The 27,088-nt window shown below is 58.5% G+C and overlaps 1 protein-coding gene across 1 annotated transcript in view; it reads right to left on the reverse strand.

Annotated features, from left to right (window-relative positions):
- Positions 1–1,067: 1,067 nt before the first annotated feature.
- The window catches only part of KCNH6 (potassium voltage-gated channel subfamily H member 6), a 32,784-nt gene continuing 6,763 nt past the window's right edge, over positions 1,068–27,088 (reverse strand). Inside the window, exons 3-14 of the mRNA XM_075522827.1 lie at positions 21,905–22,060; positions 14,730–14,941; positions 9,879–10,307; positions 8,706–9,105; positions 8,200–8,399; positions 6,016–6,268; positions 5,354–5,547; positions 4,395–4,494; positions 3,846–4,133; positions 3,193–3,373; positions 1,835–2,033; positions 1,068–1,454 (exon numbers count right to left, since the gene is read on the reverse strand). Coding sequence (XP_075378942.1) covers positions 1,167–1,454; positions 1,835–2,033; positions 3,193–3,373; positions 3,846–4,133; positions 4,395–4,494; positions 5,354–5,547; positions 6,016–6,268; positions 8,200–8,399; positions 8,706–9,105; positions 9,879–10,307; positions 14,730–14,941; positions 21,905–22,060 — 2,900 coding nt within the window. The 3' untranslated portion in view covers positions 1,068–1,166. The remainder of the gene's footprint in view (positions 1,455–1,834; positions 2,034–3,192; positions 3,374–3,845; positions 4,134–4,394; positions 4,495–5,353; positions 5,548–6,015; positions 6,269–8,199; positions 8,400–8,705; positions 9,106–9,878; positions 10,308–14,729; positions 14,942–21,904; positions 22,061–27,088) is intronic.

The following is a 27,088-nucleotide window of genomic DNA, read 5'->3' on the forward strand; positions in this document are numbered from 1 at the left end:
ACCACAGCCTTTTCAGGGGTCTTTGCAGGTTAGCGCCTGTGCTTTGTTCTGCCAAGGATGAATTCACGGATGTTCCCAACAAACACAGCTGTAATCCACGTTAGGTGCCAAAAACATCTTTATTAGTAAAGTGTACACTAAAACTCCAGAGAAAGAGATGCTCACAGTTTTACTACTCTCAAAAGGAGCTCGATACATTACTTGAGCAGGCGGCCTAGGACTGTCACAGCATCTAACCGAACGGCAAGGCGGCAGTGCTAAGTGGTCTTCTCCTACGGGGGATGCTGCGGGAGTCTGCCGGGGAAAGGGCTGGGGAGGAGGAAGCATCTATCAAACCTTTATCAAAAGAGAGAAGCTGGGAGGAAGGGCTGGAGATGAGGTGTCTGGGGCTTTTCGGCTTTCCGGGATTGTGCTTTTGAGTTTTGTGCTTTATGCCCGGGCCGATGACCAGTTGGGCTTATCTAGGGAGTTGTGGGGTGCGTGTCGGGGTTTGCAAGGCACGATCAGCCTTGCTGGAGAAGTCAGTGCCCTAGGACTCATGCTGAAGCATGCTGAAGTGGCAGGGGCTGTTGGCCCTTAGTTTCTCAGTGGCAGTCAAGTAGGACAAGGATCGCTTCTGTCCTTGTCCTGGGCTTCCCACCTGCAGCTCCCCCCAGTACCGCACTGTGGAGATCTCCTCCTCCTCCTCTGGTGACTACCCTTTCTGTAATGCCCACAGGCTCTGCTGGGCTAAGCCCAGTACCAACGCAATGGTCCCTGCTCCAAGAGCTGACAGCAAAGTGGCCTCGCAGCTAAGAGCTGTGGATTTGCTCTCCTCCGGTTGCTGTGGCTCACTTGGTTTGTGCCATTCTCGAGAGGAAGCCTTGGCAAGGAAGAGGCGGTGGGTACCGTTTGGCCTAGCCAGCTTGTTGGTGGCTGTAAGAAAGAACTGCTCTGGGTTCACTATAATGTGCAAATGAAATCTACTCTATGGGAACTGCTGGAAAACGTTGACCTTGGAAGCCAGCCACTCTACGCTTCCTTTCACGGTGGCAGAAGACAGCTACAAATTATACCCCTGAGCCAATGGCATTGTCCTCCGTCTTACCCTTGCAGTCAAAATCGACATCAACTGACCGAGCTCGCAGTTGAGGTTCCTCTTGACTTGCTTCGCAGCCCCGACATCTCTAACTTCCAGGAAGCACTGGGTCGGAGAGGTGTCTCTGAATGTCCTGGTGCTCGGAAGTTGCCTCCAAGTGCTCAGGGAGAGAAGGGAAACGAGAGCCCCAGAAGAGTCCCTGGGTATTTGGTGCCCTTTGGTGGGGAGGGTCTGGGTTCGGGAGAGGTGGGGAATGGTGCTCCTGCTCGGAGTAGACCGTCATGGTTTCGTCGGATGCCACAGTGGGGTGCATCCCGCTTGACAAGGAGTCCCTGGATTTCAAGTGGAGCTTTTCTACCTCCGTGTAGCTTGGGCTCTGGTGGGAAAGGAGGAACCAGGTGGGTTGTGGCAAAAGCAAAACAAAGTAGCCATGCTCTCTGCTCACTCCATCAGGCCCTAAGCCCCAAAATGTTATTTTTTGCCTGAGGAAGCCTCAGAGCAGAGGAACCCACTCCCCTCCCTACTGATGGGGCAAACTGGTAGTGCTGGAGATAGCAGGCAGTGCTCCAAAATCAGCGATGCATCTCTAGGTAGACCTACTCCCATTTCAAGACTCCTGGGCTTTGCCTGGACCCACAAGTGCTTGGCTGTGCTTTGCCTGCAGGGAGGCTGGAGGGAACCGCTGGCCCTCCAGGACCCGTCTCCTTGGGGCAGAAGGAAGCTTGGCCGGTGCTGAGCCAGAAGGGGTGGCCTTACCTGCTCCGGAGTCATTGTCTCCTCATCCTCCAGGGGTGAGCAGGGGGTGAGCGGCTCCAGGCTCCGCGGGAGGATGCCATACATGGCCAGGTTGTGGGAGGATGGCGAGATGGGGCTGTATGCGGGTGGCACTTGGGACAGCTGGCGCTGCAGGAGCTGGAGGATTATATTAATGTCTGACGACATCCTGGACTCCAGCCTGGGGACAGAGCAGCCCGGTGTTAGCACAGTGCATCCTGCTGCATCCCACGAGAGCAGACCCGTGGCTGGGCAGGGGAGGCACTGGGGAGGAGGTGCCGATTCAGCTGCCCGAGGGTGATGATGCTTTGCTTGGTGCTGCTTGGTGAGGTTTTTAGAGAGCTTCAAACCAGCACTGCCACAGAGAGATCAATCTTGCTGTCTTTCTCCTGCCACACTCAATCATTCCCTGCCCAATTTTTTGTGGAGCCAAACTGGGATCTGGAGCAGGAAACGGAACAAAGCTAAAACTACCCCGGAGGGGGGAAAAAATTGCAATGGTTAGTTTTAATCTGGATCAATTCTCCAGGCCAGCCGCCTGTGCTGACAGACGGGAGCAAGGCAGGTTGGTGCCAACTGTTTTTAACTGAGGAACAGAAGGAAATGGAAAAGTAGAATAAGTAAGTCCCTTCCTTTTGCCTTGTCCTTGACTGAAATGAGCAGCTCTGGCAGGAGTGGGCACAGCCCCCCTTGCAGGCAACGGTCCTGGCAGCGCTTACAGAGTGGGTAGGAGATCTGTCCCCTGCTGCCGGGGACGGCATGTTGGCGAGACACTGAACTACGTGTGTGGGCACTGTGGTGAAGTGAGCTTAACGTGGGCAGCAGCCGTGGGCGGGAGAGCCAGCCGCTCGTGCGGGTGCTGCCTGGGGCCTTTAAACCTGCATCTCCGGTGTGGGCTCTTTCTTCTCATTCAAAAATCATGTCTTTTCTTATTTAGAGGGCAACGATGTGCACAAGGCTTATTTGCTCAAGCAAGAGGATGTTTGCAGCTCTTTGCAACAGGAAGAGAAGGCCTGCAAAGAGCTCAGGTTGTGAACCTGTGGGTGGTTTCATGTCTGCGATTGCATTGAGTTTGGAGGCACCGCCCCATCCCAGGGGTGGTGGGACAGCGGCAGATGACGTGCTGGGCTGCAGCCAGGGTGAGGACTTGCATTTTGAGAAGCTGCTGCATTTGCAAAGCACTCCCACCACCTCCCCAAGGAATGCAGGGTCCCAGGGGGTCCTGGGTGGCAACTGCTGCACACAGAACCCACTGCAGCCACCCCTGGAGAGCAGGAGAAAGTGATGGCCCAGAGCCCCCCTGGGTGCTCTCCAACCCTGTGCCCCAGGGACCTGCCCACCTGCTGAGCTGGGCCTGCAGGAGCTCCAGCCTGGACTCGATCTGCCCTGGCCTGTAGTCGCTGTGCAGGGGGATGTCCCGCGAGCTGTGTACCAAGGAGATGTGTTGCAAAGGCTCCGAGTGGTGGTTCGGCCTTCGGTCCTCCCAGAAGGTGAACATGTTGGGGATGTCCAGGGGGGTTGCTGGAAGGAGAGGAGACATCTCAGCACTTCTGTCTTGCATCCCCCAGCCCCATGGAGGTGCTCCAGAGTCCATCACCCAACATGTTCATGGAGAGCCATCACCCTGAAATACATGGTGCTTATGGGGGTCCATCACCCTAGCACCTGAGGTGCTTATGGGGGTCCATCACCCTGGCACCCAAGGTGCTCATGGACAGTCCATCACACTGGCACCCAACACGCCTATGGAAGGCACGTAGCATTTGGTCCCTGGGGCCAGCCCCAAAGGGGTCCCTGGGTGCTAGGAGAAACTGCAGGGCACGGGAGGGACAGAGCAGATACTACCAGGGACAACAGGCAGCAAAGACCTTTGGCCACAAGTGTGGCTCCCCTCAAATCCGTGTGAGCTGCCTGGCTCTGCCCCAAGATGAAGCCACCATGCCCGAGCATCTCTCACCCCTCCCCTGCCAGCTTTGGCTGCAGCTGTGGGTACCTGCGTAGGACTGGCTGCTCTCCGCCGCCTGCTTGCCGACCTCTGTGCTGCCAGCACTGGTAGTGATGAGGCTGAGTGTGGGCAGAGCAAAGTCATCCTTTTTGGATGTGGGGAAAGGCTCAGCTTTCTTAGGGCTGCTGGTCTTGGCCTCGTCATCGCTGGTCTGGGAGCAGGGAGTGGTGCTGCTGCCCAGGTCATCCCACTGGTCCTTACTCAGTGGGTCCTGCGGGTTGGTGAGTTCTGAGTAGGTGTGATACTGCTCTGCATCAGAGATGCCCGTGTCTGGGTCTGTGGGGCAGCACAACAGGTTAATTTGGGGAGTACCACACATGGCAAAACCAGCCCCCATCCCCTCTAGGGTGCCTATAGGGCTGGGGCATCCTAAGGAGAGGGAGGGAAGGCAGCGTGGGTGCCCCCAGGGTGGGGACATCCAGGCTGGTCTGTGGGGATGGAGGCACTGACAGCTGCCTCTGCTTTAGGGCAGTAATTAAATGATGATCCCGCTCCCCAGCCCTGCAAGCCAGGCTCTGCCGACGCTATGGGACTCACCAGGCTTGTTGGGCTGGCAAAGGGAATGCTTGCGTCGGCGCGCCCGCCGGTAGGTGCAGTCATACTCCTCGCTGAGTGGTGAGCGGGGAACGCTGTCTGCCTGAGGGATGAGAGGGGCTGGTCACCAGGGCAAGGGTGCCATGTCCCATCCATGGGCACCCAGGCTCATCCATGGATGCCATGTCCCATCCATGGGGGCCATGGCCCTGGGTGCCATGGGGGCTACAGGCCATTCAGCATCCTCCTAGGGCTGGTTTCCATCACTGCCCTGTCCCACCCAGTGACTGCTGGACTGGTGGCATAGCTCAAGGGATCCTAGAGGCTGGCCTTGGTGCTCTGAGACTCAGTTGAGGGTGTTGGGGCCATGGGGAGGGAAGGACCACCTTGAGGTGGGGCAGGACATCCTGGGGTGGGACAGGACACAGAGGGAATCTGACTTTCTCTTCTATCTTACCAGGCAAATGTCTCTGAAAAAAATATCAGGAAAGGGCAAAGTCCAGTCATAAAGCTTAAGAGTCAAACAGCAATGACAAAAATGCTCCAAGCCTTTCATGGATTGCAAACCTGATTATTTAAAAAGGAATTTTCAGAGGAACCTGGTACCCAACTCAATGAAGCTTGAGAATATTTCTCACTTCAGCAGCCTCAAAACATGTGTGTGACCCACTTGCCCAGGCTGGAGCAGTCCTGGAGATGATTTACAGGTGCTGCAGAGCAGGGTACTACTGACATGGCTTGTGGAGCTCTTTTCCAAAGAGCTCAGGAACGTGCAGTATGCACATGCCCACTGGGCTGGGGGGGAAACCATAACCCCATGGAGAGTGCCGTGGGAAGCGTGGCTGTTGGCCAATGCATCACCAAACTGAGTGAAGAGCACTTGACATCCTTCCTTCAGCCCTCCCACTTGCCAAATTTAAGGCATTGACCACATCCCTCCCTGGGCCAGCCCTGGCACTCACATCTCGCAGGTTAAAGGTGATCTCTAAGTTGCTCCAGAAGTTGTCAGAGAAGGCTGGGTACATGTCTAAGACCTCCAGCAGGTCCTCCCGCTGGATCTTGTGCAAGTCGCAGTAGGTCAGGGCCCTCACGTCAGCATTGGACTTCCCTGGGCGGGCGTAGAGGCTGATGGGCTCCCCAAAGATGTCGTTCTTCCCTGTGCCAACAGACAGCTCATTAGGGGCAGGTGGGCACCCACCCCCGTTTCAGATGTACCGGACCAGCAGACCTCACGTTGGACAAAGGGATGCCCAGCAACCCCGACCCTGATTGTGGACGCTGGGGATTACACCATGAAAGCCATCACTGGTGGGGAGACTGAAACAGGGCAGTGATGGCTGGGGACTGCTGAGCCATACCCTGCTCTCCTCACTCCTTTGTGGCCTCTCCCTGGCATTTACAGGGGATCCTCCATCCCCTGTCCACTGGTGCGGTTGCCAGCCAGATGTGGAGGAACAGCCTTCCCTTCTCCAGGACATGGAGAAGTCCTTTGCCCCTCACCTGCCACCCTTTGTGCACTGCTCATTACCCCTCATCCTTCACCTATCACCCTTTCGCCATTGCCCATCACCCTTTGCCCCTTGCCCGTCGCCCCTCGCCCTCCCAGAAGGAAGGACTTTTCCACCTAAGATGGCCACCACAATGTCTTCCCGGAGAATCTCAATGGAGCCCCGGGAGATGAAGTAGAGCGTGGTGAGGACATCTCCATAGTGCACCAGGGTGTCTCCGGGCGGTGCATGAGTCGTCTTGAACTTCATGGCCAGGGCACGCAGGCAGCCTTTGCTGGCTCCTCGGAAAGCCTTGCAGTTCTGGAGCAGCGTGCGGTTGAGGTGGAGGCAGATGTCTGCCTGCAGGCAGTCGGGGAAGCCCTTCAGCACCTGCAGAGAGCGAGGGAGAGATGCCATCATGCCACGGTCTCTGGGAAGGACCGCCATGGCAGCCCAGGCAGGCTGGGCGACACGCAGCATGACACGGTGAGGCCAAATGGGGAGCCCCCGAGCCCAGAAAGCCAAAGCTGGGGACATCTTCTGATCTTCCCTTGGTGGATGCCTGCCTGCCTGTCCCTGGCTTGTACTGCATGCGGCCGGGGATGAGAGCACTCCCAAGCAATAAATAATGATAACCAGATCAATCTGTTTATACCCACGGGTGGCATATCCTCCTTTTCATCTTTCCGCCCACTAATCTTGGCTGAATGAGAGCACAAACTGGTAATGAGGTGCTGTCCTAATTAAACAACACCTGTCTGAATGCCAGGAAGCAGCACGGGCCAGTTGTATGCAGCAACAGCTAAATATACCCGTGGCAAACACCTCCCATTGAACAAAAACTAAATCTGAAGGTGAAATCAAGGTAAAACTCACAATATGGAGAAAGCTGCTGCCGCTGATGGCTCATGGTGTCAGGGTAAAATCCACCCGGGTTTGGGATTTTTTTGGAGAGCAGCGTACGGCCGCGGGCTCCCCCTTGCTTTCTTCTCGCATCCCGTTGGTGGCCAAATCTGGGACAACCAGGCTGGGGCTGGTGAGCACGGCTCATTCCCAGCTCCATCATGATCTCACAGGCTGGCGGCAGTGCCTTAGTTTCCCTACTGGGAAATCAGGGGCGGACAAATTGATCGGGCCGTGGGATGATTGATTAGATTGTATTGTGTCTCAGCAGCATCCAGCAGGAATTGGTGTGAGCGGCGGCACGTCCAAGCCGCAAGCTCAGCTCGTTGCAGGGGATTTGTGACCTGGGTTTGCACTAAGCCAGGAGAACCTGTACTTGGTAGAGTGCCACGGCTCTGCTTCTAGTTATTGCCACCAATGTCCAGCCCAGGGTGTCTCCTCCATGGGAGAGGTTTAACCCGAAGCTCTCCCAGCAGCAAACCCCCAAATGCTGCCCAGTTGTTTAATGAGGCAGCAGCAGCTGAAGACAGAGAGGTTAAATTCATGCAAGTCCATGTCCCCGTAGTACCCAGGGACAGAGAAGCACCAAGTCTTAGGGAAAAAGGGAGCACGAGCTGGGAACGAGCAGGCTAACAGCCTGCCCAGGGCCGAGAGACGGGGAGTACCAGGTCCCATCTCTCTTCTTGCCTTGTCCTTTTTCATTCCTCTCTCTGCCTTGCAGCCGGCCGAGCCAGCACGTTTGTGTGCTGGACCCCATGGCCGTGATCCCAGTCCTGCCACCCCAGCCCCAGCCCGCGGCTCCCCGGCTGAGCCCCCTTCTCACCCCCGCAGTGCCCCGGCGCCATGGGCAGAAGCCTCCCCGCCAGGCTCGGAGACGCGGCGCCTCTCCAGCGCGGCTCCGCCATTGATCCCCCCTTTGCTAACAAACAGCCGCCTCTCCGGGCTCTAATTAAAATGGATCGAGGTTTATTTAAATGCCCTCCTTTCCCTGCCGCTGAGAGCGGGATGCACTTTGCTTAGCAACCGGCGGTGTGGAGAGGAGCTGGATCGATACCGGCTCCAGGGCTCTGTGACACCAACAGGCACCGGCCTGAAAGTGCTCGGCGCCGACAGGGGCTCTGAGCTCCTCACCAGCGCGCTGGCACCAAACCCGCTCTCTGGCCAAGAAATGCTGTCGTGGCTCCGGAAAACCTCTGGGTAGATGTAGAGGGATGGACAGACAGAGGGGGAGAAGGAGAAAGGGGGATGCAGGAGGCGGATGGGCAGACAGACTCTGTCTCCAGCCTCCCAAGTCTTCTCCTGCCTCCTCTCCACCCTGGTCGAAAGGATGGAAATGTTTGGGTGGACCCAGAGCCGGACTCCGGGCCATTCAGGACAAGGTGCCGTGAGGACATGGGGCCTCCCCGCCCCGTACTCACCGCATTCATGTCGATGCCGTTGGTGTAGGACCAGGCGTGCTGGAAATACTCCTCCAGGCGCTGGCGCAGGGGGTTGGGGATCTGGTGGAAGCGGATGAACTCCTTAACCCGCAGCATCTGCGTGTGGTAGCGGGCCGTGCCCGAGTACAGGCGCTGGATGATGGCGGAGACGTTGCCGAAGATGCTGGCGTACATCAGAGCTGCAACGAGAGGGCAGGACTCAGCAGGACATGAGGAGATGCGTGTCCAACTACCTCAGACCTGGAACCAGCAGGTTTCCAAAGCCTGTATCTACCATGGACTTGACAACAGCAGGTTTCTGAAATCCGTATTTCTATCTATCTCCCCATCCGTTTGTCTGTGCAGAAGAGGCACAGGCAGAGGGAGATGCTCTCTTAAAACCCCACATGCTACAGCCTGGCGGGTCTCTCCCTGTTTCTCCCCAGAGCAGCCCCTCCAATCTCCAAGGCAAGGATGGGGACAGCGGGACATGGGCAGGCACTCACAGCCAATAAGCATGACACAGATGGAGAAGATCTTCTCGGAGTTGGTGTTGGGTGAGACGTTGCCAAACCCCACGCTGGTGAGGCTGCTGAAGGTGAAGTAGAGGGCAGTGACATATTTATCCTTGATGGATGGGCCAGAGGAGAGGTCGCTGTCATTGTAGCGCTTGCCGATCTGGTCACCCAGGTTGTCCAGCCAGCCGATCTTGTGCTCCATGTAGGGCCGCTCCACGTTGCCGATGGCGTACCAGATGCAGGCCAGCCAGTGGGCGATGAGGGCGAAGGTGCACATAAGCAGGAAGAGCACGGCTGCTCCATACTCGGAGTAGCGGTCCAGCTTGCGGGCCACGCGGACCAGGCGCAGCAACCGGGCAGTCTTCAGGAGGCCAATGAGGGTGGTGGTCTGCAGGGGAGAGGTGAGAAACCTCAGAGACAAGCAGGAGATAAATCTGTCCAAAGGCATGTCTCCAGCCTAGCTGTGCTCCCTTTGAAGGATAAAAATGCACCTCTAGAGCATGAATCACCTTGTCCTGGATGTGACATCTGAAACAGGTTAGATGAATCATGCCACAGAAAGGACAGTTTCCCTCCGCTGACCATAATGGAAACAAGCCCTGGGATTACAGGTGAGCAAGTGAGAGGATCCAAGGCCAACCCCATGTTTCCTGATGGGTCCTCACCTTGCCAACCGTTGATCCCATAACAGCTGCCTTTCACCCCATCCTCCAGGCTCTCAGCCAAGGTGGGGCCTCCAGGTAGCGCAGTAACCACAGGGGCCATCCCGTTGCCAACATTTTGAGGCTGGCTGGCAATGTGACCCCAGATTCGGTCTTGCTGGCGTGTGGGGCCAGTCCCCAAACTGAGCTCCCAGCCTACTCTGCTGGGTCAGCCCCAGCAAGGGGAGTGGGTCCAGTTAGCCACTATCTTAGCACTTACAGTAGGGTCTGTGTGGCTGTCTCGCCCTACTAAATAAAATCCCAGGTCCCAGCTGCTTAATAAAAACGTGTAATGATGTCCTTGCCCATCCCTCTGACTAACCACCCCTCTCCCTGCGGATCTAGCCATCCACTGCTTATATCAAGCCATCCATATCCCTCTCTTTCTCTCCCATACATCTCTTCCCATCCATCCATGAGTCCCCTCCTGTCCTGATGGACCTCCAGCCCCTGCCTGTACCTCATCAGAGCCGGAGCGGAAGATGAGCAGGTCAAAGGGGATGGCGGCAACCATGTCGATGAGGAACCATCCCTTGAAGTAGTGGATGGCGATCTTGCCAGGGTGGCTCACCACCTCGTCGTTGATGTTGACGTAAGTGGTACGGAAGTTGATGACAATGTCCACGATGAACATGATGTCCACGATGAGGTCAATGATGTTGAGTGGGTCACAGGAGTAGCTGCAGTCCCAGTGCTTCTCCTCCACCTGCTCCTCGTTGAGCAGGAAGGCAGCTGAGTAGGGGGTGAAGACAGCTGTGTAGATGACCAGCAGAAGGATGAGCCAGTCCCACACGGCCTTGAAGGGACTGTAGTGCAGGATGGTCCATCGGTGGATGCGTGGTGCCTGCAGCTTGTACTCGGGAAGGACATCAGCGCCCAGGGACAGCACCTGCCAGGAGATGGGTGTGAAAAGGATGGGAGACCAGGAGAGAGGTTGGATAAGGCCAGGAGTCAGGCAAGGGGCTCCCATGTGCTGGTAGGCAGTGAGGAGCATGCAGTGGGTTTCCTACACCCTTTGCACCTTTGTTACCTCCATGTGTGTTTGTCCAGGAGGCCACAAGGTGAGTTGCCCACTATGGCTGACACCAAGGTCTGCCTGGCTCCTTGTCCATCTCCTTGGCCCCCAATGGCCCAGAGCACCCTTGGGGCAAAGTGCCCTGGGCATAAGTGTTTCCCCGCTTTATGCCTTTCAGACCCCACCATGCTGGCAGGGAGGTAAGTGCCTCCTGCCATGCCTCCTTGTGCCCTCAGCTCTGTACCACCAGTCCAGGAGCTGCTGGGTGTCCCTGGCACAGGGCTCTGGGGACAGCAAGCCTGGAGATGCAGTTCCATGGGTGTGGCATGGCCTGGCCCCAAAGGTGGTGGCACGTTAGGCATCCCACAAGCCTTGCATGGTGCCTTTCTCAGCCCCAGCAGGGACCTTCCCCTTGATGTCCTTCTGGCATAGCTGTCCTCCAAGCAGAGGGGACAGCTTGGGCTACCCACAGCAAAGCCTGGCCTTGGGCAATGCCCATTTCCCATCTGAGCATCCCCAGGGAAGGGGTGACCTGCAGCCACCAACGTGCAAACACCATCTCATGTGTGCAGGCACCCTCCCATATTGTCATGTGTCCCTAGGTCTGTCTGCCCTCCTGGGGACACGCTCCCACGGCAGCAGTGAGTCCCCACATGTCCCAGCTCCCCCCTCCAGGACCAACGCCAGCTCCTGGTGGGCTCTGAAGCCACCCTGGGGACACAATGCAAGGTGCCGGGGACCAGGAGGGCTGGGGCTGTCCTGCTTTGGATGCTGAGAGACGGTGGCATGAAGGGGCTTATTTGGAGCTGGGGGCAGCCAGAGCCTCCCTGCCTGCCCCTGCTGCTCCGTTGTCCCCTGGGTGTCCCCACAGTGCTGGCCATCAGTGCCACCTGCAGAGAAGGGCGAGGGGCACCTCAGTGCCCTCTCCCCACACCGAGCCCCCAGCTAAAAGGCCTGATCCTGCCTGCACTGACACCCGTCTTGTTCAAAGGTTCAAGGGCTTCCCAAGGGCTCCTGGTGCTGCAACCCAGAGCGGATCCAGTCCCCCAGCCCCGTCCCACCACGAGCAGCCGCTCCCACGTCCCGCAGCCCCAGGACATTGGTGGGTCCCGTGCCCTGGGGGTGCCCCCAGCTCCTACCTGCCTGCAGCTTGCCCGGCGCCCCAGGTGGCAGCTGACCCTTGAAGTCCTGGTGTCCACCATGGGGACCCCCAACCCCACGCGCCCAGGCAGTGACCGGCACGGTGGGTGCAGCACCGGGGCCGCGGCATCGCCCATGCAGGCACGCATGCACTCGGCCGGGCGGGTGGGAGACACGCGGCTGCGAAGGGCATTCGGGAGCCTGCCGTGGATTAATCAAACCCAATCGATGCTGGGGCCCCCGTGGGGACGAGAGCACCAATGGGGCAGCGGGAGCCGCCGACGTCGCTGGCGGATGGAGAGGGGAGGGATTGGAAAAAGTGACCCAAACGCAATCGTTGTGGAGGGGCATGAGGCGCTGGCTGAGCTTGGGGACTGGCTCCTGCAGGGACGGCAGAGAAGAGGACAAGGTGACGCCGGTAAAATGCTCAGTCCCAAAGCTCAGACGTGCCCAGCAGACCTGAGATGGGCTCCTATGCCTTACATCTGGGAAAACCAGCAACGCTCCCACCCTCAGCAGCTGAATCCCCCTGTCCTGCCTGGCTGGAGGCAGCTCTGTGGGGCCAGTCCTGAATTTGGGCCCCCAAAATGCTGCTCCCCACGCTGGGATGCCTGCTCTGCCCCTCATCTCTGCTCCTGGCACCCGGCTTTGTGGCAGAAGCAAGAGCAGGTCAAGCTCCGTTGTTTTCCAGACAGGAATTAATAAAAAACCACAACGCCAAAGATTTGAGGCAAAAAAGGGAAAAGAAACAACCCCCAAATGAGCATCCAAACCAACGCAGAGCCAGGGAGCAGCTGCAGCCTTGTCCCTCTCTGCCCCTCGGGGACGGGGAGGGCTGCGGATGGCACCCTTGGGTGGCCTGGGTGGCCCCGGGAGTCTCCACGGGTGGCAGTGCCGGGTGCCCCCCGTGGTGATCCCGCTGGGTGCCCCTTCCCTCTTCCCCTTCCCCCTGCACTTACCGGTTTCAGCTGCAGCCGCAGGCTCATGGTGCGGGGTGCTGGGTGCTGGCAGCGGGGTGCTGGGTGCTGGGCGGCGAGCGAGGGAGAGAGGCAGCCACGGGAGGGAGGAGGAGGAGGAGGGAGGGAGGAGGGAGCAGGGTGCATGCGGGCTGTGGGTGACGGAGGGGGGAGGCTCCCACGGCCTTGGCTAACCCAGGCCATTGCTCGTGCCCCACGGGGCCCAGCGGCCATGCACCTTCCTCCTCCCTTGCCCTGTGCTGGGGATGGGGATGGGGAGGGGGACACCGAGCTGGGGAGGGGGGGGCCACGCCAGAGTCACCAGGAGACCCTCAAGCACAAGGGGCTGGGCAGGATCAGGCCCACGGTGCTGGCTGCAGGCAGGCACTGACCCAGTGTCCCTCCCAGCACGTATCCTGACACAACTCAGCCCCCCATCCCTGTCCCCAGCAACCTCCTGCCCAGCTCCACCACCACCCGCTGCCCGCGGGGCAGTTGGGGGGGACTGGGAGAGGTGCCACCTGCAAGACAGGACCCCAGCCTGGTGGCACCGACCCCACGGCGTCCCCATGTGCCTCCAGCCATGCCCCGGAGTCGCAGCCCTGGTAGGCTGAGCCCTGCACGTTCATTGCAGTTGTGATTTGCCCTCCCTGCCTGCTCGCTGTGGGGCCGGACCACCCCGACCAGCCTATGTCTGCCTCTCCTTGCCTGCCAGCCGGTATTTTTAGACGCTGTTAGCGGCGTCTCACCGCTGTCTCTGCCTCACCCGTGAATTATTTAGCGGCCAGGAGCGGGGAGCCGTGGCTTGGCGGGAGGTGCAGGGGATGTCGGGGTGAGGACGGGCAGGACGCCTGGGTCCCCTGAGGCCATGGGGAGATGCAGCGGGGAGGAGAGGTCCATCCTGTCCCATCCCGTCCCGTCCCATCCCATCCTGTCTGGAGATTTAAGGCGAAGGGAAGATCAACCTTTGTGGGTGCCGCACGGCTGCGCTGCCGGGCCCTGCAGTTACCACCCGTCAGCTCCAATCCCGTTACCCTGAAACCAGCTAATGACCCCACGTTGAGCGGCCAGCGCCACCGTGCCAGCATCACCCCAGTGCGCAGCAGCGGTCCCCCGTGTGTGGGTGTCCCTTGTGATGGGGACGGGGGCATGGAGGCTGCTCGCCGTCCCATTGGGGCGTTCAGGGGCTGATCCCAGGTCTCTGCGGGCAACCCCCAGATCAGAGGGATTAAGTGGACTTTGGGGTGAAGGGGACAAGCCAGGAGGACAACAAGCCTAAAAACTGCCCTGTGCCATGGGGAGCAGGGAGCCCGTCTGCCGTGCACGGAGGCCGTGAGGGTAAAGTTTTGCTGGCACTGAGACAGGAGGAAAATCCCGCAGAGCACTCCACTCTGATGCAGTAAACTGTCAAGCCCGGAGGCTCTTCTGGGGTCAGATGGCTGCATTTTCATTAAATTGGCCCTCGGTTGCCGCTGGCAACGGTGGGAGGTGCCCTTAGATGTATTTTGTACATCGTGGCTCTCCCGTGCCTCAGTTTCCCCACTGGTAAGAGCTCCCTACTCGGGATCGCAGGATACAGCAGCACCTTTCACACTGACATCTGTGTGTCCCCCGTGGTGACAGTACAGTGCCATGCGTGTCCCTTTCGGTGACAGTGCACTGCCACAAGTGTCCCCTGCAGTGACAGGGCAGTGCCACACGTGTTGGTGACAGTGCAGTGCCACCTGCTGTCTCCCGGGGATCCTGTGGCCCTCGGCGTGGCCACCCGAGCTCCCGGCGTGGGGTCCCCGGCCGAGCGCCTCGGGGCCAGCGGTGCCCTGGGGGCTCCATCCCCGGCGTTGGGGGGCAGGAAACGGTGGCCAGAGCCTCCCCCACAAACGAAGCCACACGCACACACAAACGGGCACACGCACGTGTCCCCTTCAAAGCCACCATCACACCATGAGCAGTTCATGCCGGCGTTCCCCTGGCCACAGATTACCAGAAATACTGATTTAGGGGAAAAAAAGAGCATTTCAACCATTCAGAGGAAGAGATAAAAATCAAACACAGGGATACTGGCATTTCCTAGGATGGAAACTCCAGCTATCACTGCCCTCTCTCTCCTCTCCTCCAAATCCACAGGAATGGTTGTGACTGTACGCTGGCGGCAGCACCACCACCCCACCGCTGCCTTGGTGGCATCTCACCGCCCACGTACCTGTGTGACCTTCTCGGTGACGTTCTGGGTGCGCTCCATCACTTTGTGGGGAGCAATTATCTCGATCTCCGTGGTGGAGCCTGAGCGGTGCTTCTCCAGGTTGAACTCCACAAAGTTGAGCGTGAACTGGGGGATCTGGCTGATGGTCCGGTACTTCATGAGGTCTGAGTCCGAGGTGGAGTTCGGGGGGTTGGGTTTGACGTGGGAAGCCTCTGAAAGAGGATGGAGAGGAGTGTTGAGAAGGCCAGTGTGAGCAGGAGCCAATCTGCAGAGCCCTGACCTCAGAGTAAGACATCCAGGAGCTGGGGACCACCACGAAGTGCCACCAGAAGGTACCAATGTCTGCCTGGCCATAAAGGCTTGGCTTCTTCAGGGTGGCTCAGACATGGGATGCCCAACCCGAGACGCACGAGAGGGGGCTGCTTTTCAGACACATCACCCATCTTTTCACCATTAAACCTCCTTCAGGGGGCTCAGACCAGCTGCCAAAATACAGAGGCACCCAATATCCTTTACTACCCCTGAAGTCTGTGGCGGGTTGGGGACCAGCCGCAATGAGACCCACCAAAGGGTCCCTCAGGCAGGGATGCCAAAACTAGCATGAAAAGAGTTGAAGGAGGAGGTGGGTCTCCTCCATCCTTGCATGCTTCAGCCTGACCAACATAGCTCCTGAGCTGCTGCCTTGGTTTTTGGCCACAAAAACTGAGCCAGGAGCTGGGTGATGTCCCCACTTGGATGTATCCTCCACCCCCCAGGCTCCAGGTAAGGAGGTCAGAGCTTTCTCTTGGAGAAGAGCTGTAGTGGGGCTGGATCCTGGCGGTTTTGCCTGGGGACCTGCCTCTCTGGGTCACCCCAGTGCAGGGCCAGGGAGGAAGCCCCAGAGGTGGTCAGTTCATGGTCAGGCTTGTGGCAATGTGTAGTCATGGAAGGGAGCATGTACCCACACCCAGGGATTCGGGAACATCCCCAAGCACCGTAACCAGTGTGTCCCAACCTCTCTATCTCCTACAGGCAGGGCAGGGTTATATTTTCAGTTTCTACCCATTCTATCCCTTGCACTCTGACATTGACCCAAGAGGTGTCACGGGCAGGAGGTGTCTGAAGACATTGTGAAGGTGCCCAGTTAGCACCAGCCATCCTGCTGCCACCCTGCTCATTCCCCTTCCCTCCCTCTACGTTGTGTCCCCTCTTGAGGGTCTGTAACCTGTGACTATTTGAGGATCACGATCCCCCACCCCATTTTCTCAAGCCAGACACTGCAGACTGATCTCTCTCCATCCCCAGTTACTGAGGCTTCTCTTGCCTGATGTCCACCTTATTTGTCATCATTTCTCTCATGAGAACAAGAGGTCTGAATGTGAACACCATGGTGGAGGTATGTTTCCTCCAGCCCTACAGAGTGTCCTGGCCAGTGTCTCGTCCACCTCCAACACATGGACACAGCTCACATTGCACATGCCTGCAGACCCCTTCCCTCCCTCCCGGGGAGGTGGGATGGCATCGGGATGCCCCTCGTGTGAGGCAGCCAAACGCAACCTTATGCAGTCTCACATCTCACGCACACCACCATGGATGGCTCTACCCAAAGAGCTGGACCTGCCTACGCAGGGAATCACATGGACACCAGCGGGTTTTGGGGAGAAGACCCCAGCTTATCTCCACTTTGCAGAGGGAAAAGCAGTGTAGGGTAAGAGACCTCCCCCCCAAGACGTGCCGGGGCCATCGCCCGGGACCATGGCTCCCGCAGTAGGACCGACAGCTCCGGGTATTTTCCCCTACCTGAGTTTGCCCTCCTTTCCCTGAATTTTCTCTGGAACTCAGACCTCGCAGCCTCAAAGTTGTCCAAGGAGGAGACCCTGCGGAGGCTGTGGAAGCTGCCCCCAGGGCGAGACCGAAAGAAACCCCACGCAGAGTACGACCCTCGTGGGCCCAGCAAGGGAGGCTCTTGTTTCGGGGACGAGTGTTGTAGGGTGGGGTCGGCCTCCAGGCTCGGCCTCCGCTCCTTTTCCAGGAGGGATTCGGTCTCTGACTGCACACAGTTCTCCTTGGGCGATGTCTTCAAGTCCCTCAAAATCAGGGAGTCACCACCAGGCTTTAAGACAGCCGGGAGAAAGCGTTTTATTAGAAGGAGTCCTCGCGTGCTTGGAGGGAAGGAGGGGGAGCCGGGGGAGGTAAGAGGAGGGGCAGAGGGCTGGGAAGCGCTGCGGTTCCTGAGGTCACCTCCAGCTGGGACCAGGACCTGCTTTGCGGTGGGGCGACCGAGTCCTCGGGGACTTGGCAGCTCCTACCTCCTACCAGCTCCTACCGGAGGCTGGGTGGCCGCAGGGCAGTTTGCAAGGCCATGCTGCGCAGCTGGGAAGCAGGCCAGAGCAAAAAGAGAAGAGGAGACCCTAGGAATAGGCTTGCCTGGAGTACCTGCCTTGCCGTGCGCTTTTCTGAGGTGTCCCTACATCCCACCACTGGCCCTGCCCTTCCCTCATCCTCTGCAAGAGCTCAGGCCACCACTGAGGGTTGGTGCCCAGGGTCCTGTGCTGGCGTCTATGGGAGATGATGTGCTCTGCACCAGGAAGCACTGGAGGAGATGCTGGGCTTGCAAATTGGGCCATATGTGGTCCTCCCTCTCCTACAGCACCCCTTGGCCGTTGCTAAACCTTTTTCCCTGGAGACCTAAAGAGCTTCCAGCCTTTAACGACTTCTGCAATGGGGTGCACAAAGCAACCACCTTCTGGGGCAGAAACCTATGGGTCTATGCCTGTACCAGTCATACCCATGGGAGGGACTGGGATTTTGCGTGCATGCCCAAGGCACACTGTGGCACTTCTCACCATCCCTGAGGACCTTATTGCAGGTTTTAGGATGGGGTGCCTGGAGGGGCTGGCTGCCGGTGGCCCCTGCATCTGCTGGGCTGCCCCGACTTGGACCAGGCTCCACCAAAGTGGTGGGTCATCAGGTTGTCCTTAACGCACATCTTCCATGCGTGTACACCTGAAGCATTGCAGTGCACCATGCAGCTTCAACCTGGGGGTACCCAGAGCCTTTAGCAGCACTGTTGTCTGCAGGAGCGACATACCCAGAGCATCTGATAACGCTACAGATGTTTTCAACTTGCCATAAGCACAACCTCTGAGAAGACAGGCACCTTTCACCTCATCATATCTGTAATTTTGGGAAGCAGCTTTATCCAGGCTGTCTGGATACACCCAGCACAGTGAGAGCCTGGCGCCTGGGGATGCATTAGCAGAGCAAAAGCCTCCTGCCCACAGCCCTGTGCCTCAAGCTGCAGCAGTTCAGAAAACACGTCTTTGCCCAGAAGCACCTTTAGCACTTTTGAGAGTCAAGAAACCACCAAGAACAGCAATCTCTAAAGAGGTCCCACCAACATTTTTTCAATCTCATCAAGTCAGCGATGACAGCATCATGCTCCATCACAGAAAGCACAGTCTTTGCTGAAGGACTAAGCCAGAGCTGCCTGCCCCCTGCCAGATAATGTGGGGAAACGTGCCCTTTCGAGGTTTGCCTGCAAGTCCCTGCCAGTCCCTGCTCAGACCAGACCTGCTCCAGTCTCCTGCAGTCACCATCACATCCACTCCTCGGGGTGGGGACAACTCCCTGGAGCTCCACCATCCCGGACAACTTGCACTACGGAGCCAGACCTTCCTCCCAGCTTCGGCAGCGGTACCCGCCAGCGTGGCACATCTCCCGCTCCCCCTGCGAGCCACGGCGCGTGCTGCGTCGGGCTGACCCCGCGGAGCAGCACCGTCTAGCTCTATCCCATGCCACCAAAGCACCGCCGCTCACCGCCAGCCCTCGCCGGGGCCAGTGCTCAGCGCTGACCCAGCGCCGGAGCCCCTACCGCCGGATACGGCCTGAGCCACAGCAGCCGAGGGGGAGCGGGATGGGGAGAGCAGAGGAAGAGCGCTGGGACCTGGCCTGAGGCATGGGCTTATATCAGACAAAGGCTACGGTTACCTTTCCATAGTCAATGGCTACTCCATCAAACTCACTGGTGGGCAGAGATTTCCGCTGGATTTTGAGTCGCCGCAGGGACGGGAGACTAAACTTCAACCTCCTACCTTGACCTTGTTAAAAAGAAAAACAAAACACAAGAGAGACAGATGTAACCTAGCTGCACGTGACGGCTGGAGCGAGATGGGTCGGGGCAGTGGCAGGGGAAGAGGCTACGGAGAATTTTGGGTGGCTTTGGGGGACGTACGTGCCGCGTGGCTCTTCCTCCTCCAACACACTCGCTATTCCTGCACCATCGCATCTCCGTGTTTGCTCAAGGCAAACCCTGACCTGGCAGAAAGCACCGCTGGGTGGGAGAAGAGTCCCCTACAACCGTGGATGCAAGACGGGAAAGGTGCAGAGCATCCCTAAGCCGGTTAAAGAGGTTAAAGCCACTTAAGGGATTTGGACCTGGAGGAAATCGAGCCTCTAAATCTCCTTGGTGGGACTTGGGGTAAAAAAAACATGCAAAAGAGATGGTAAGTTAGAAAGGCATTAAAAAAAGTAGTTCTGGCAATTTTGTTCCTGGAGTTGTTCTGGATTTTAGGTGAGGGGTGCTGGACCAAAGAGAGGGGGTCCCTTGCTGCCATCACAGGGGACCAGGAGACCACCTTGCCAGAGCCTGGGGCCGAGGCAAGGGCGGCCAGGGCTGCAAGGAGCAGCGAAAGGGGTTCAGGAGGGAAAGGGGCCAGACGTGGAGAGGAACCGGCAGTGCCCACAGCGGGACCCAATGGCCCTGGTCGTGACACCCAGTACGAAGTCTTCTAGTGCTGGTCCGCAGAGGAGACCGTGGCTGCCTGCTACTACAGGGTTAGTGTGAGCAGCCAGGCTTGCACCCTGCTGCCTCGGGGCCCGGGTCAGCCCTGGGGCTCATCTGACCTCCAGCAGCACCAGTTGTACTCACTAACTGGACCAAAACCTTCCCCAGGCAAAGGCCAGTGCCGAATCCTCAGCAGGGCTGGTGAGCCGAGACCCTGGGGCAGGAGCTGGGCAGAGAAACCCCACGCGGTAACAAGACTTGGATTAGCTCGGCTTCACCCTACATTAAAAATTAAGTGGCCTAAATCCAGCATTAGGTGTTCCTGTGGCTGCCTTTCCCTACGTCTTGACATTCCGCTTGCAGCAGTACCTCTTGATGGCATAGGGAAGGGATCCGGGGCGCGTGGGACGCGACACAAGCTCTGCAAAGGCATCGTCCTCTCTGGGAAAAAGCAGCATGTTGAGGAGCTGTTGGTTTTCGCAGGATTTGCCTCCCTCACCTAGCCCCGACACACTGCTGAGCCGCTCAGGCAGGCTCCCAACCTGCCCGGCTCCCCAAAAATGCCCCTGCCGATGAGGGGACCTGTGCGGGCTCCCTCTCCTCACCCCATCCCCACTGCCCAGAGCAGCTTTTCAGCTGGAAGAAGCAAAGCAGCCGACTTTCCCTGCGCACCAGCGAGCCAGGGACTGGCAACGCAGCTGCCTGCGGCCGTGTAATTAAAGACTGAGTCAGAAAACCCGTGCATGAGAGACCGATCTGGGCTGGCGCCAGCAGCTCTGGCCTTTTTGCACTCCCCGGATTTGGAGTGGGAAACCCGAGCAACGCTCCTCGGGATGCGCAGGGCAATCTCCAACGCGCAGGAAAGCAGTAAGTACCCTTTTTATTTGGGTGCCTTCTGCAGTCAAAGGTACATCTCGGGGTGGGATGGGGTACGGATGCCTCACATGTCGAGATGTACTGAGAGATGAGGGGGCTGCAAAGCAGCACCGGTGCTGAAATCCAGGATTTCCTCAGCAGTCCGTGCACAGAGGCTAGCTGGTACTATAGCAATACACCGAAAATAAAACTCTCATCACTTCGTAGACATAGGAACACATGCACAGGATCTCTATACATTCACACGCATATGTCCGTAAGTCCCGTGTGCGTATGCCTGGCCTGACGATATATAAAACCTGTCACCACACACAGCACCTCTGCTGGTACCCGCTGCTGCGCACGCAAACACCTTAATGGCTCTGGGATGTATATATGCACCGAGTGTGAATGCGTTAAAACTCACATTACCGAACCGACACAACAGGCAGCGTGAAGGGTCCCCATCAGTCCCCGATGCGGCCCTGGCCCTGGCTCCGGCCCCAGTCCCGCTGTGCCATCCCACGTGCCATGGGGGAACAGACCCAGGCTGCTCCCATGGCTTGGCTTTGAGCTCTGCCCAAAGCCTCCCTATAGCGAGCCGCACCCCCAGGGAGTGTTTGCATGAAGATATAGGTGAGATTATTTCCCTGCTTAAAATATAAGGTACCGAGGAGCATATAGGAGGAAGATATTTAGAAGCTACAACTCTCCTTTCTGAGGTCAGGTCTAACATCTGCATGCCTGGGTATCCACATCCCCTTGAGAGCCTCACCACAGCTCTCCCTTTGATCCAACCTTCCCAAAAAAGGGAGTTTGAATTTTCCACTGCCTCCAAAAGCCCCACAAAACCCCGGATGAGCCTGGGACAGCGGGGAACAGCCCAAAGCCGGGGCAGGCTCAGAGCCATCCCAGCGCAACCATCCTTGTGCCATTCGCCTGCAATGACGTCCCCATCGCACAGCCCTGCTGTCAGTGACACCAAATATCCCCTGGCCCTCCCAGTGACCCCCGCACGTGGGTCCTGTCCCATACCAGCACCTTCTGCCCCGGCCAACGCGGTGCTGCATGTACGCAGGAGGGGCCCAAGGCACTGCTGGAAAAACCTCCCAGCGTTAAATACAGAAAGGACGCAGCGAGGCGGGGGTGTGCGGAGGGGCTCCACGGCTCCGCTCACAGCGAGACGCCCTCGCCTTAAAAATGCATCATCCCCTGCGGGGGAGTCGGTCCCCACCCCTGTCCCCAGGTCCCTGGGGTTCGGGGGGGGGGTGTGGGCTGGCGTGCTTGCGAGGGGCTGCGCGGGGAGCACAGCCGGCTCAAAAGCCCTTTTTTCACCCAGTTAGTGTTTGGCTGGATCAGTCCTTGAGCCGGCAGAGCTGCGGCTGTGCAGAAACACAAACCTCTGCTCCTGGGCACTCTGTGGGGCTCAGCACCGTGGCGCAGGATCCTGCATCCTTCCGCCCCCATGAGCTCCCGAGAAAACCATGGGATGGGGATAGCCCCAAGGATGCCGTGTTGCCCTCCCGCCGTCCCCACCGTCCCCGGTGACACCCACCTCCGCGCCAGCTCTGCGACAGGCGCTGGTGCAGGCTCCGGCTGGCGCTCTTGGCGATGAGCTGTGCCAGGTCCTCGAAGTTGAGGATGAACATGATGACGACGCCGTCCTCGTTCTTCACCGGCACCACGTCCACCAGGCAGCGGAAACACGAGGCTGCCGAGCAGAGACAGGCTCAGGGGGGGCCACGCAGGGGACTCTGCCCACCCCCCACCCCAGCACAAACCACTTTTGGCAGAAAAGTATTTTTTTAAGCACTTTGATGGGTGCAATCCCTGCTGGCGAGGACCGGAGGATTTGGAAGCCGATCTGAGCCCTGGGAAAGGGCTGTATCTCTGCAGCATCCCAGCTCACACAGATAGCATCTTGCCTTTTTTTTTGTCCCAGACAGTCATTTATATTAATGTACTTCAGAGCAGCAATTAAAGAGTAGGTAATTAAGAACTCAGAAATCCCAGGTAGTGGTTTAACCTTATTAAGCATGCTGCTTGTAATCACGCCGTAGCTAATTGCCCTACAATCGCCAGGCAGTTTTTGGGGACTGATTTCAGCCGTCTCCTGTCTTGGATGCAGGCAATGAGGGTGAGCCCAACCGCGTGCCCCATCCCGACCCTGGGCATCAGGATGTGGTGGGGTCGATGCGATGGTCCCCAAGGACATCCCCTAAAGGCACTGGCATGGAGCGGTCAGGCGCAGGCTCATCTCACTCCTGCCACGGGGAAACTGAGGCACAGGGGGGCACAAGGACTGGCTCAGTGACCTGGGAGCGAGGGGGGATGTGGGGAAGACCCCGAACATGGCCACAGGGCACAAGGCCTTATGGATTTGCCCGTTGGATGCCAGCTCGACCCCGTGGCTCTGCTTGTGCTGGCAGCCAGGTGCCAGTTTGCAGTTAGGGGCACCCAAAAATACCTGCAGGCCTTTCCCAAAGCAGCAAGTGGAGGATATGGGGGAGGGGTGTCTTACCCCTCTTGCCAGCTTCATTCCCCCCAAATCCTTCAAAAACCCTCCCTGAAGGTATAATCACTGTGGGTCCCTTCCTTCAGCTGTCTCCTGTTGCTTTGGCACTGGTGGAAGCGGGAACCCCCGAGCCGCAGCCACTGCCACAGCCCCTCTGCCAAAACCCCCTGAACCTCCCCCGGGCTCCTACCCCAAACCTCCCAGAAATGATGGGACAACCAGGTACCGCTGTCCAGCCGGTACGGAGCAAAGAGACCTCCTTCCACCGCAGTTTTTGCCGGGTGTGGATCCCTGATCTCGCCTTTCCCCTGCACTCTGATTACCAGGGATTAGCAGATCCAGCAGGGATGTGCTGCCGGCCCGATCCGGCACTCTCCCGCTCTCACCATGGCCGGGCTCCGGCCGGGAGGGGGATGTCAGCCTTTCTGCGTATAATTTTAAGGAGCTCAGGGCCTCCCGTAATCAGGAGCAGATGGCCGGCATCGGGCAACTTCAAAATCTGCCGTGACATCAGGGATATGCACATACACAGACACACACACACGCACAAGAACGGAAAAGAAATGGATACGGTGAAATCCGTTTAAAGGGCCCGGCAGCTGGGATTATTCCTTTCTTTATTTATTTCATTGTTGTTCACCACAGGGAGAGGAAATCCACTTAAACGCGTGAGCTGGGGAGGAGGTAGGGGGGGATTTTCAGCAGATAAAGCTGTTTCAAAGGGATGCACGGGCATGCTGCGGGCTACTTGTGTGTGGAGCCAGTGGGGACGGGAAGAAATGAGCCCTTTCCCCTCCCTTTGTCAGGTTTTTCAGGGATCTAAAAGGCGAGTGGTGTCCTTTAGGTGATGCCGAGTGAGTGAGGTGCCCTGCGTGACGCGAAGGTGGCACATGCCCGGTGGCACGTGCCCGGTGGCATGATCTGGTGCCGTCCCTGGGATGCTGTGGCTCTACCTGTGCGGATGTTGGTGTGTGACGGGGGTGTGCGCGTGTGTGCCCGCTCGCCTGCGCGTGTGATGCCCGGCGGCACCGGATGCTTTCTGCTTTGGTGTGTTAGAAAACGAGGAGGTTTTTTTCCCCCTCAGGTGATTTTTGAAGCGTCACCAACTTCCCTAGGACCCGCAGCCCGGTGGGGTTCATTGGCATGGGCAGCCACCAGCTCCGTGCTTCCCCCCCAGACTGAGAATCCTGATCCAAGCGGCCTGATCCTGGCTCGCGTGCTCTGCCCTGCTGCGTCCCCTTCACTGCTTCGCTTTTCCTTCCTAAGCTCCTCTGCGGTGGTGGGAGGGGATGGCCTCTGAGCTGGTCTCACGGGGGCTGGATCCCGGCAGGCTCTATGTGGCATAGGAAGGGTTAATCCCAGGCCGATGCTGAACAGCTGAAAACTGGGCCCAGTTAAGCCCCCTTGGAGGGGTATAAGGAGCAGCTGGGAGAAGGCTGGGGTTGGGAGGCAGCTGGTGCCTGGTTTGATCCCGCAGATCTGGGAGGTGCGGAGCCTGAGCAGCTCTGGCGGGGGCTGCTGCGAGCCCCATGCTGATCCCAGGGGAGCCCCCCGAAAGTGGCCCTGCCAGGCACAGCCCCGCGTGCCAGGAGCTCGATGCCCAGCTCGGACCCGTGTCCCACAGCATGGATGGCGTCAAGGGGATGATGGAGCATGAAGGACGCAGAGGGTGGGAGCAGTGGGTTCCCTTAAGCCTGGCCCAAAGGCAGAGCGGTCCCCCAGGACCTGGGGTCTCTGGCAGCTGGGATTTGGGGTACTCCCAGCTCTGTGCAGAGGCTGCAGCTGGGGGACCCCTGGCACCCTGTGCCCTGACTCAGTTTCCCTGCAGTAAGCCAACCTGGGCTCTGCAAATGCCGAGCCCCCCCATCCTTCCCCCCAAAAACCGGGCACCCCAGACCTGCTGTGGCACCGGTGGGCTGAGCCGGCCTCGGAAGAGACCCCAGCCCTGCGCTCCCATCCTCGTTCCTCGATCGACTGTCCCCATCCATCTGCCTGTCTCTTCCTTCAGCTGTTCAGCTAATCTGTCTCCATCCATCTAATTTTATCCAGCCGCCAAATGATCTCTTGGAGGACCCCCGGGGGCATTCGCAACCTGCCTGCGCTCCGTGGCCACTGCCGTGGGGCTGCCTGCCTGCCCGTCTGGGGCAAAACCCAGCCCGGGGGCTGCGGAAAGGGCTCAGCGGGAGGGATGCAACACAGATGCTGTTTTGGAGGGTCCCACACCCAATGCGATGGGTTTGCACGGGCTGGGAAAAACAGCTCGTTCCCTACAACCCTGGGCCGGGTTTGGTCTTCCCAGCACCCAGCCCACCTCCCCGAAGCCGAGCACTCAGAGGTTTGCGCTTTCCGACCCATCTTGTCTTCTGACCTTGATAAAAGCGAGCACTTAATAACATTAAAAATGTCATCGTCGGGGGCCCTCCCTACCCAGCCCTCTTATCCTCCACGGCCACTAGTGGTTAATGCATTTGTTGGTATCATCAGTATTAAACTAATCAACAGGACACGGGGGTTTCCGAGAGCCGGACACAAACCAGTGTTGTTATGAATATTAAAAAAGCAAGCTATTAATCTGCCCTCAGAGCTCTTACTGAGTCCTTCCCTCCCCCCGGCCGGGAGATTTAATCTGCAGGGTCTCATGGCAGAGTGGCTAAATCTATAGTGGTATTATATAATGGACCAGAGGAGAAGGGCTGGGAAGGGCATGGAGGGGACAGGGACAGGGATGGGGACGGAGCTGTGCTCCGGGGCTGGCTGGCACGCCCAGGGAGATGCTCAGGAGGGCTGAGCCTTGCTCCCATCCGGGGATAAATCAGTGTCAGGGTGCGGTAGAAACTTCAAAGGGAAGCGCAGATCGCTGGGAGGCCCTCAAGCAAATCCTGGAGGCAGGATGGAAAATGACGGAGGTGGGGGCTGAGCCGGTGGGAGATGGGTCTCCCTTGGGGTCTGGGGTGAGCGACGGGTGCCGGGGATCCCCTGCACGCGGGTCTGCATCCCCCTGCACCGGGAGGGGATGCTGCTGGTGGGTTCTGCACCGGCCCCTCTCCCTGCACCCAAACGGGGCATTGGGAGACTGAAACCCGCTGTGATACCAGACCAGCAAAAATGCTCCTTGCAGCAAGCCCCGAACTGCTAAAATGACCTTATTAAGTAGTGGTGGTGGGACGGAGGTTACCCCCTGCGCGGTGACGAACAGCAGGGATTTCTGTGCTTAGTGGGGAGCTCGCCAGTCGGAAGCAGCAGCGGAGGGGGAAAACCAGGGAGGGTCGGGAGACTGCGGGTACCCACAGACAACGTGGCCATGAGAAGGATGCCTCCAAGCCCAGAGGGATGTTTTGGGGTGCAGGTGGGAGGATGCTCCAATCCCCAAGACCCAAAAGGGGTTGGCAAAAAGCAGCTTGACCTCTGCCGCAAGCGAAGAGAGCGGCCGCATCCAGGCCCATGGTCCTTCCCTTGCTAAATCCCCGCCGGCCGCAGGAATTAGTCCAGCTTAGCGCGGGGCTGTGTGGCCAAAGCTGCAGCGCTGACAGTGTTTCCTGGGGCTGTCCAGCTATCCCGAGGGCCCTGTTCCCGTGGCACTGGGGATGCAGCAGCTGGCAAGGATGGGGATGGAGGGTTTGGGGTGGGAATCAGGGGCTCTGCCAGGGCAGGGATTTCAGGAAAAAGCCTCCTGAGAAGCATCCCTGGCGGTCCCTCCTGGCCTGTCCCTCCATTTGCAGGACATCTGGTCCAAGCACAAAGCATCCAAGGAGCTGCAGACGATGGAAAATGTGCCTCCAGCTTTGTGCCCTGATTGCGCTGTCCCTGGGGCAGAGCCGGGGCACGGGGGCAGCTGGAGCTGTGGTGCAGCCATGCCAAGGATGGCAGAATCGGCCCCACAGTGCAGGATCTCCAGGACGGGAGCGTTTGTCATTGCGAGGCGGGATGTTTATAAGTCCCCATCTGGAGTCGGGCCATGGTGTCTGTCCCGTTTCCGAGGTCACAGCCCAGCTCTGCTGAGCCCGACCCTTAAAGGAACACAAAGCAAACGGCCTCAGCTTGGCTTAAACCCCACGTTTTTGTACAAGCAAAGAAAGAGCTGAAGTTGGGGCTGGGGTTTTGTCAGCTGGCTGTGCCTCCCTGCTCCTCCGCCACCCGGGAGGTCCCCTCCGTCCTGCCTTGTCCACCCCACGGGGCAGTAGCAGAGGCTCCCTGGGGCTGCTGGCACCGGCCCCCAGCCCCGAT

The sequence above is a fragment of the Mycteria americana genome, chromosome 22, assembly GCF_035582795.1.
Source record: "Mycteria americana isolate JAX WOST 10 ecotype Jacksonville Zoo and Gardens chromosome 22, USCA_MyAme_1.0, whole genome shotgun sequence".
Lineage (NCBI taxonomy): Eukaryota > Metazoa > Chordata > Aves > Ciconiiformes > Ciconiidae > Mycteria > Mycteria americana.